The sequence below is a fragment of the Bombina bombina genome, chromosome 9, assembly GCF_027579735.1.
Source record: "Bombina bombina isolate aBomBom1 chromosome 9, aBomBom1.pri, whole genome shotgun sequence".
In the NCBI taxonomy this organism is placed as follows: domain Eukaryota; kingdom Metazoa; phylum Chordata; class Amphibia; order Anura; family Bombinatoridae; genus Bombina; species Bombina bombina.
In genome coordinates, this window is record NC_069507.1 from 27,975,348 (window position 1) to 27,985,731 (window position 10,384).

General features: G+C 42.0%; 1 protein-coding gene across 5 annotated transcripts in view; it reads right to left on the reverse strand.

Annotated features, from left to right (window-relative positions):
* SEC24C (SEC24 homolog C, COPII coat complex component) overlaps positions 1-9,623 on the reverse strand; it is a 62,860-nt gene extending 53,237 nt beyond the window's left edge. For 3 of the 5 annotated variants that reach the window (XM_053692005.1, XM_053692004.1, XM_053692003.1), the window contains exons 1-6: positions 9,498-9,623; positions 5,905-6,095; positions 3,307-3,390; positions 2,290-2,428; positions 1,922-2,091; positions 446-928 (exon numbers count right to left, since the gene is read on the reverse strand). In XM_053692005.1, the coding sequence (XP_053547980.1) occupies positions 446-928; positions 1,922-2,091; positions 2,290-2,428; positions 3,307-3,390; positions 5,905-6,067 (1,039 nt within the window). In that variant the 5' untranslated portion in view covers positions 6,068-6,095; positions 9,498-9,623. Of the gene's footprint in view, positions 1-445; positions 929-1,921; positions 2,109-2,289; positions 2,429-3,306; positions 3,391-5,904; positions 6,096-9,497 lie in introns of those variants that run through there. The other 2 variants (XM_053692006.1, XM_053692007.1) reach the window with 2 other exon arrangements.
* Positions 9,624-10,384: the final 761 nt, after the last annotated feature.

Sequence of the window (10,384 nt, forward strand, 5' to 3'; positions counted from 1 at the left end):
AGATAAAACTGAAACACGGACTGAGGATGTCGAGAATTGTAAATTTACTGACCCTTTAAACTACTTTCTCATTAAATTCTTTTATCACATTTGCTTCATTCTCCGGATATTCTTTACTGAAGGAGCAGCAATGCACTAATGGGAGAATGCTGAACACATCTTGTCAGCCAATCACAAGAGGCAAATGTGTGAAGGCACCATTCACCAGCAAGCTCCCACTACTGTAGGTTATGTATATTATTTTATTTTTCAACAACTGATACCAAAAGAACAAAGTACATTTGAAAACAGAAGTGAATTTAAAAGTGACTCAAAATTACACGATCTGTCTGAATCATGCAAGTTTAATTTTGACTTTCCTACCCCTTTAAACCTGAGTTTGTTTTTCTTAAATAAATAAATCAATACATCCATACAAAATATGTTTGTGCATTAAAAAGCATACCGTTCTGCTGTAAAGGAAATCCTCCGGGGCCAGGCGGCACTGAAGGTGGTGGCCCCTGAAGACCAGTCATTGGTGGCCCTTGGGGAACTCCAGGCCTGGGGGGCTGGGGTTGTGTAGTGGAAGCTTGATTGCTCAGCATGGTAGGGGGTCCTGAAATAACTTGTCCTAGAGGACCTTGTAGTGACATAGGCTGATGGCCACCAGAAACAGATGGTGGAAAATTAGGTGGAGGAAAGTTTGATGCAGCTGATGAAGCTGGTGGTGGCTGAGGGGCAAAACCATGTGGAGATGGAAGGCGCTGTGGGGCTTGCGGACCAGAAAAATGCTGCTGTGGGGGTGGTTGAGCTTGCGGCAGTCTAGTGGGGGGCATTCCTTGGGACAAATTCATAGGAGATGGCACTTGGTTACCGGAGTACGAAGTGTAATCACCAGATGACGAGGCAGGAAAGCTTCCGGAGACCGGGGGGAGGGTGCTTGGAGCCCCTGTAGGAAAATCAGTACGTGCTCTTTAAAGGATCATTAAATACAGTGGAATTGCATAATCAACAAGTGCGTAATTAAAAGACACTGTAACAGCACTTACATTATAAAGGAGAAGTTGAGGTTTTTTTCAAACAAATTTCAAAATTTACTTCAAATTTGCCAGCACCTTGTGACAGCCAATCAAAAGACTCATATACACTGAACTCGTGCACATGCTCAGTAGGAGCTGGTGACTCAGGAAGTGTTAATATAAAAAAGAATGTGCACAATTTCATAATGGAAGTAAATTGGAACAACTCTTAAAACTTCATGTTATATCTGAATCCCAAAAGTTTGACTTTAGGTTCCCTTTAAGTAAAATAAGAACCTCGAGCTTCCAATACACGTGATACTGTAGTATACAAACAGCTCTACTACTCAGTGTATAGGAATCGAGGACAATGCCTCATACCTAGTTACAATGACAAAGTGCTCTTCTACGGACAGTACCAGTGATTTAACAAACAGACAAATGATGTTTGTTCCATGCTCATTCTAAAGGTCCGTGACCATCAAATTGCAGGAAATCAATACCTGGTTTAGGCAATAAGCAAAACTCTTTTTAACATCTAGCTTTTTTGCCGGTCTGATTCAAACTTCAAAATGGGCAAATTCTGTAGTTTATTAATAGAGGACTTGTTTAATAACTAGCATAACGGCTTTTATTATTAATAAGAGCATAGTACAGTACTACGAAGCAGCATAAAACAAAATTACATTAAATACTAAACAAGTACAAACACACAATTAAATATTTCTTAAAATTTCTTTCAGTGGCAAAAAAAAAAAAAAAAAAAAAAAACCTCATTCCTATATTTTCACACAAAAGAATAATTTTTGAAGACAGGTGAGAGTCACTCTCCAGTATAAAAAATGACAATGCCTCTGCCACCCAGACATTTTATCACAATTAGTATGCAATAGTAACACATCTGTAATGTCACCAAGTCTTACCGTAACTTATTCCTGAAGGGGGAGCAGTAGATGTGGATACGCCGCTAATTTGCATTCCCATCATTTGGTTGGTTAGTTGCTGTGTACTAGTTGTGGATGGAGTATACGGCTGAAAACTACCTGGCTGAGGTAGAGTTCCTGATTGTAGGTACGGCTGGGACATTGGGGGTCTGAAAAAATAAATATACTATTTTTCTTATAATTTGGTCTTTCTGGTCACTAAATACTCATTAATAGCTAATCAGATATATTACATATAGCATTAACTAAAACTGTATATAAACATGCTGCATGACAGACATTTTGTCTGTACTAAGAAGCCTACATCAGACAGGTGAGAGTCAAGCTCCGGTATAAAGTGACAATACCTCTGCATCTGGTTGCCTAGCGATGATGGCCCATTTTGTAGGTCTCCCTGGCCGTAATGATTATACATCTGCTGCTCTGCAGTACGAGGAACTGCTGCTGAAGGCGGTGGCCCTGATGTGGTTGGAGATCTCACGGGACCTAAACATACATAAAAATCCGTTTGCAGATGTAACCAATATGCCAATATAACAGATATGTTTAATATTAGATTCCGTTCAAAAAGTTTCTCCATTATAAAGGCCTCACATGCTCTAGTGATGTGGGGGACCCACAAGAAAAGATATGACAAAGTGACTTGGGAAGGAAAACAAATATCAGTTACACTGACGGTGTTAAAAAATACATCTAAGACCAGGTGGAAAGCACAAAGTCTATTTCCCAGAGGAGCAGAGCTTTGAGAACAGTTAATCGTGTTGGGTTTGCTAAAGACCCTATTAGCTGACGTTAAAGGGACATGAAACCCAACATTTCTCTTTCATGAGTCAGAGCATACAATTTTAAACAACTTTCCAATTTATTTCTATTATCAATTGTGCTTCGCTAGCTGAACACATCAGCTTGCCAATTACAACACACACACACCAATCAGCAGCTAGCTCCCGAGACTACCTAGATATGATTTTCACCATAGAATACCAAAAGAACTAAGCTAAATTAGCTAATAGAAGTAAATTATAATGGAATGCTCTTTCTGAATGATAAAAGAAAAATTTTGGGTGTCAAATCCCTTTAAAGAGGCAAAATATAAGAATGAAGGATAAGACTTATTCCACCCATTTGTGAAAGAGAGTGTGTCCCAGTAGGGTGACAAAGCAAAGTATGCAGGTGCTATAGAGAGCAGAAACCCTAAATCTCTCAACCCTTTACTGTGAGTTGTGATCATTATCTCGCACTGAGCACGCTCAAAACTATATTAGTGCGCTATTAAATAAACCAACCGTAAAAGGACAGTGTTTGTGGTACACTAACTAGTATACCCAGAAGCCCACTCACACTAAACAAATACACTTATTTACCTATATAATCAGAGGGGACAGAATTGTCAGACATGAAACAATCAGGGGCCCCTTTTGAAGGGAAACCTGAATTAAGAGGGAAACCTGGAAATACAGAAACAGGCGTTAAGATACAGCAGCGAACATAGCAAAAGCAGAAAGTTCAAGCATTTCCTGGGTCAAATTCCCATCTAATTCCACTTTTTACAAAAAAACTAATTATACAAAGAAACCTATCAGTAATATTATATATGTTACCAGTTTAATCAGTAACATTTCAATTGGCTTACTGCATTTTCTTAGATTGTTTTATTTCTAACAGTCCCTCAGAGTGGGCATAATGCAACTGCCATATACCGTGACAAGGTACTAAAAACTGATGGCTTCCCAACGACTGTCCACCTGTTTCTACTAAGTAATAGATTTTTTGCCACATGCATTATCTGCTTTTAAAGACCTATAAAGCACAAGCAAAAGAAAGTGAGAGGACAGGAGGGAAGAGTTTGAATAAGCAATAACTGGAGCACCACTGACAATTAAAGGGACACTGAAACCAAAAATTTTTATTTTCATTTTTAAGCAACTTTCTATAATCAATTTTTCTTCATTCTCTTGCTATCTCTATTTAAAAAAGAAGGCATCTAAGCTATTTTTTGATTCAGACTCTGGACAGCACTTGTTTATTGGTGGGTGAATAATCCACCAATCAGCAAGAACAACCCAGGTTGTTCACCAAAAATGGGCCTAGTGTCTAAACTTACATTCTTGCTTTTTAAATAAAGATACCAAGAGAATGAAGAAAATTTGATAATAGGAGTAAATTAGAAAGTTGCTTAAAATTGCATGCTCCATCTGAATCACGAAAGAAAAAAATTTAGTTCAGTGTCCCTTTAAGCAGTTGAGACACTGAGGTGTCACGGTAAGGCCATTTACCATCAGTCAGGTAATACAAGGAATTTTACTCTGTGGTTCTGCGTATTTACCCCCTATGTGTATGCAAATAAGACTTTCTTTAACATTCTGTTCACTTCATTGTTCTTTTCAAGCTATGCAGACAATATTATTTACAAAAAGCCAACCTCAGGTGGTAACACTACACACAAGCTTTTTTTCCTTAAAGTATTATTGGAAAATCCAGATTGCATAAGACATAATATACTGGCAGGGCATAACAGAATCATACATCTATGTATATATGGCTTGGCTATTTATTGCAAACAAAACAAACCAGTCCCTTTCTTAACCCTTTCATGACAGGGTTATAATGTCTACATCGGGACGACGTTCCTATGTAGACAAATTAAAATCACACGATTGTGCACACGATCGCGAGATTTCAATTATTGGATCGGGTCTGGGGGCGTCCCTATGACACCCTCCAGACCGCAATCAAATCCAGGATGCACAGTTGGCTTCAGGACAGCCGTTGGCTATGACGTTGTATTCCGTCAAAACGGCGCTAAAGCCCAGCGCCGTTTTGATGGAATACAACGGCGGCAAAATGTTAATACACTGAAGACAAGGTAAAGATGTATCTGGCAAAAACAGTTTTCTAATAGTTAATCACAAGTAAGGTCCAGAGAGGAACTGCAACAGGGTAAGTTTAGATACACAGTACAATACAATTAGACCACTGGTTTGCAAACCTGTTCTCAGGCCTCCCTAACAGGGCAGATTTTCAGGATTAACTTGGATAAGAGCAGGTAAATAGCCATGTTTACTAATCAGCTGATTGTTTCACCTGTGCTCTAATTCAGATATCCTCCAAATGTGGCCTGTTAGGGACGTCTGAGGACAGGTTTGAAAACCAGTAAATTAGACAATGTAATTGATACAGCAGGAAGCCACTTACTGCAAAGAGCTAACAATCTACATTTAACAAATCATTTCAGCAGCAGTTTTAATAAGATATTGCATAGAAAACACACAGATTACAGTGCTCTCCCCAAGTCCTATTTAATGGGCACACCAACCAGCAGATGTTACTGACCACCCAGTTAAAATAAATATTAAGATAAGATTAGCGATTCATTTTTTCAATGTTTTTCTTGCACAGATTATCATTGAATCAATGTTAAATTATGCGCATCATTTGTGATTTATATACCTTAAGTAACACACACACATATATATATATATATATATATATATATATATATATATATTAGACAGTTATAATATTGCAAGTATTACACTGCAGCCACCTGGATTATAATAACTGGACAACACACATCAATATAATTAAAGGGACACCGAACACTTTTGGTTTAGAACCCAGGACAGCACTTATTTATTGGGGGGTGAATTTACCCACCAATCAGCAAGAACAACCCAGGTTCACCAAAAATGGGCCGGCATCTAAACTTACATTCTTGCTTTTCGAATAAAGATACCAAGAGAATGAAGAAAATGTGATAATAGGAGTAAATTAGAAAGTTGCATAAAATTGTTGCTCTATCTGAATCACAAAAGAAAAAAATATGGGTTCAGTGTCCCTCTAAATTAAAAAAGAATGCAAGCAGCTACTAACACTAATGACGTAGCATGTTATGTTTATACATAATATTCAACAAGATTATTTTTATATAAAGTATATAAAACAAACAATTTGCCTCAAACCTTGGGGAGGGGCATGTTGCGGGTAGCCCTGCATTGGGCCATTGTACCCCGGGTATTGAGGGCCCCCTGGCATTGACTGACCCCCGTAAACAGGCTGCTGGTAGCCCCCGGCCTGAGACTGCATGTAGGGAGTAGCGAGATGCTGTTGCTGATTTACGTTCATCTTATGTACATCCCCAGACAGCTCTCACCTGTTCAAAAGGAAGAAGACAATAGTCACTAAATTACAGCATTTAATATGTGCCCTTTAAAAATAAAGCCTTGGCGAGTTTGTGTTAATGTACCAGATGTGCAGTAGCTTCAAACCAAGTGTATAAAAGGTAAAAATATTAATAAAGAAACAAAAACACAGGTGTAAACTTAAGTTACAAATATTAAACAGGAAAGAGACAGAAAACAGACCGCATAGTTCAGTGTTGTTTGAGACAATAATCACTCCCTAACCGCACAGCACAGTTTAGTCAAGGGCTTAACCAATTCCAACTGCACCTCTAAAATTGACCCTATGGAGATATATACAAAAGTCTCAGTCAGATCTATCACCTTTACAAGATGCTACCTTCTAATATTTGGAGCTGGCGCCTAAAGCAAATTTATCCGACTTATTCTGTTGCATCATCTCCCACCAAAACTTGCAGGTTAGTTTCCATTGTAGATTTTATATATAGGTCAGGAAATGTCTGCTGGCACACACAGAGTAAAACTTTACATATTGTTATGGCTAACCCCAAGAGTAACAAACTGATAAGCCACTAAATGTTTCATTGTGTTTCTACATAAACACACATTGGAATAGATGGGCCTCATTTAAATTCAATATAGCACTTGCTGCACTGAATACAATGTTTGTCACTGTAGGGCACAGCAAGTAGTTATTAGGATCTTGTTCATTGGTAATGACAATGCAACATTCCACTACAATAGCAAGCCATTATCTCTAAAGAATATAAAGTACATGTGTGTTTCTGTATAGCACTACTGTAACTAGAGGTGGGGGGACAGGAATGTTTAGTTTAACCAGTTATTTTAGCAAACCAGTGTTACTGCTGTCACCAACAAAAAATAGTAATCATTACTGATAGACATACACAAAACAGACAAGTGAAATACATATTCATATACTACCTAAAATTCATTCATTAAATTGTATAAAATGCTACAAAGGTCAAATTTATTGCTATGCCTTATTTTATTATATATATATATATATATATATATATATATATATATATATATATATATATATATATATATATACACACACACACACACACACATACATACACACACACACACACACATACATACACACACACACACGCAAAAAAAAAACTGGTTCCAAACCCCACTGTCAAATTTCCTTCACGACCAATCAGCTGACAAGAGTGTTTATAGCAACGGTTATGTTTACATTAGGTAGTAGCATGCAGGGCTGTCGTAGAGTATTAATGACAACTTATTTTGGTCATTAAATGGTTTATATTAAACATTATTGTCATTTTATTAACACATATAAGTCTAATGTAGCTATTGCACTGTATTTATACTAGCATGGGTATTACATAAATACATAACTCCTCCTTTAGAAGGAAACATAAGAGACAAGAACCTCAATTCTTAACCTCCTGTAACATGCTTTGATTGGAATGACACATTGTATGCTAAATAAAATAAACATAATTTGACTCAAGCATTCCCTAAAGACATGACATTTCAGGGGTGTGCGTCTCAGGGTGAACATGTGGGGGTTGGCAGAGGCTTCGTCTCAGGGTGAACATGTGGGGGTTGGCAGAGGCTGCGTCTCAGGGTGAACATGTGGGGGTTGGCAGAGGCTGCGTCTCAGGGTGAACATGTGGGGGTTGGCAGAGGCTTCGTCTCAGGGTAGTGAGGTTGGCAGGGGCTGTGTCTCAGGGTAGTGAGGTTGGCAGGGGCTGTGTCTCAGGGTAGTGAGGTTGGCAGGGGCTGTGTCTCAGGGTAGTGAGGTTGGCAGGGGCTGTGTCTCAGGGTAGTGAGGTTGGCAGGGGCTGTGTCTCATGGTAGTGAGGTTGGCAGGGGCTGTGTCTCAGGGTAGTGAGGTTGGCAGGGGCTGTGTCTCAGGGTAGTGAGGTTGGCAGGGGCTGTGTCTCAGGGTAGCGAGGTTGGCAGGGGCTGTGTCTCAGGGTAGCGAGGTTGGCAGGGGCTGTGTCTCAGGGTAGTGAGGTTGGCAGGGGCTGTGTCTCAGGGTAGTGAGGTTGGCAGGGGCTGTGTCTCATGGTAGTGAGGTTGGCAGGGGCTGTGTCTCAGGGTAGTGAGGTTGGCAGGGGCTGTGTCTCAGGGTAGCGAGGTTGGCAGGGGCTGTGTCTCAGGGTAGCGAGGTTGGCAGGGGCTGTGTCTCAGGGTAGCGAGGTTGGCAGGGGCTGTGTCTCAGGGTAGCGAGGTTGGCAGGGGCTGTGTCTCAGGGTAGCGAGGTTGGCAGGGGCTGTGTCTCAGGGTAGCGAGGTTGGCAGGGGCTGTGTCTCAGGGTAGCGAGGTTGGCAGGGGCTGTGTCTCAGGGTAGCGAGGTTGGCAGGGGCTGTGTCTCAGGGTAGCGAGGTTGGCAGGGGCTGTGTCTCAGGGTAGCGAGGTTGGCAGGGGCTGTGTCTCAGGGTAGCGAGGTTGGCAGGGGCTGTGTCTCAGGGTAGCGAGGTTGGCAGGGGCTGTGTCTCAGGGTAGCGAGGTTGGCAGAGGCTGTGTCTCAGGGTAGCGAGGTTGGCAGAGGCTGTGTCTCAGGGTAGCGAGGTTGGCAGAGGCTGTGTCTCAGGGTAGCGAGGTTGGCAGAGGCTGTGTCTCAGGGTAGCGAGGTTGGCAGAGGCTGTGTCTCAGGGTAGCGAGGTTGGCAGAGGCTGTGTCTCAGGGTAGCGAGGTTGGCAGAGGCTGTGTCTCAGGGTAGCGAGGTTGGCAGAGGCTGTGTCTCAGGGTAGCGAGGTTGGCAGAGGCTGTGTCTCAGGGTAGCGAGGTTGGCAGAGGCTGTGTCTCAGTGTAGCGAGGTTGGCAGAGGCTGTGTCTCAGGGTAGCGAGGTTGGCAGAGGCTGTGTCTCAGGGTAGCAAGGTTGGCAGAGGCTGTGTCTCAGGGTAGCGAGGTTGGCAGAGGCTGTGTCTCAGTGTAGCGAGGTTGGCAGAGGCTGTGTCTCAGGGTAGCGAGGTTGGCAGAGGCTGTGTCTCAGGGTAGCGAGGTTGGCAGAGGCCGTGTCTCAGGGTAGCGAGGTTGGCAGAGGCTGTGTCTCAGGGTAGCGAGGTTGGCTGGTGTGTCAGGGTAACCAGTTGACCCTGTGATTTGCAGGTTTAGGCAGGATGGGCGTACAGATGCTGACAGGAGGTTGGGTAATAATATGTCAGCTACACATCACACACTGGGCATTTGTCACAGATAACAACCGGTGGGAGAGGTACCCCTGGCTATGTATCAGGGTGCACTAAGCACTGGGCCTGATGTAGCTGACACTGACATCCCAGCGCGCTGTATCTATAGCAGACGGTCAGTCACCATCACCCCGGGACCTACATTCTCGCTGCTCTCACAGTAAACAGCGGCTTTTCCGTCCTCTCCTTACTATGACCCGTGCACCGGTACTTACCGACTTCCGCTCTCTCTTACTTCCCTGTCCGCTCCCAGACAGCGCACTACTCTGCTTCCTACCGGAAGTGACGCCGAGAGTCATCTAAGGAAGAAAGACAGCTTCTCTGCGGCTGCCACGTCCTCAGTCACCCAAAAGCAGGGCAAGCCAGCCTCACCGAGAGCACTACGCAGGCGCAGGGCTGGAAGCAGACTATGCGACCACACATGCGCAGTACTGGGACAATCGAACACCATATTTGTTATGGGCATAAGGTAAAATGTAACTCAATATGTGGAATTATATTTGGATAATACTTTTATACCAAAGATTCAGAAATGTTTCAATTGAAATATTAGGTTAATGCCTAAACTCAAATACACTTATTTTGTGCAAGACGAGTTGTCTTTATTTCTGTACATTTAAAAACTATAGAACTTTCCCCATGTTCACATATTATTGTGCTCCAGTAATTCCGAATGCCTAAACATCTTACAAAATGAATAGTGGTGCTAAACCTTTTCCCTTTCTTGTATGGAAGGCCACTGGTTGCCAGGTGTCCAGTATTTTAGCAGGCTGTCCTGGAAAATCTGTACAAAAATACTGGACACTTAAATGTCCAGTATTTTTAAAGACCCCTGTCAGCTAAATGTAAAGGGCCTTCTAGACCTTTATTATGCATTAGAAATATGGCTCAAAAAGAAGTTACATTGTGCATTTTCTATTATATGTGTTGCAGACAACCATGGGGGTGCTAAATCATTACTGGATGTGTACCTCTAGCAGCCAAGGGGGTCACATCACTGCTCTGTACATGTTACTGGCAACCGAGGGGAAAAAATGACTGCTTAGTTGTGACAAATATATTTGTTGGGATCAAGGTGGGGCCTAAGGTTTAGCTTTTGTGG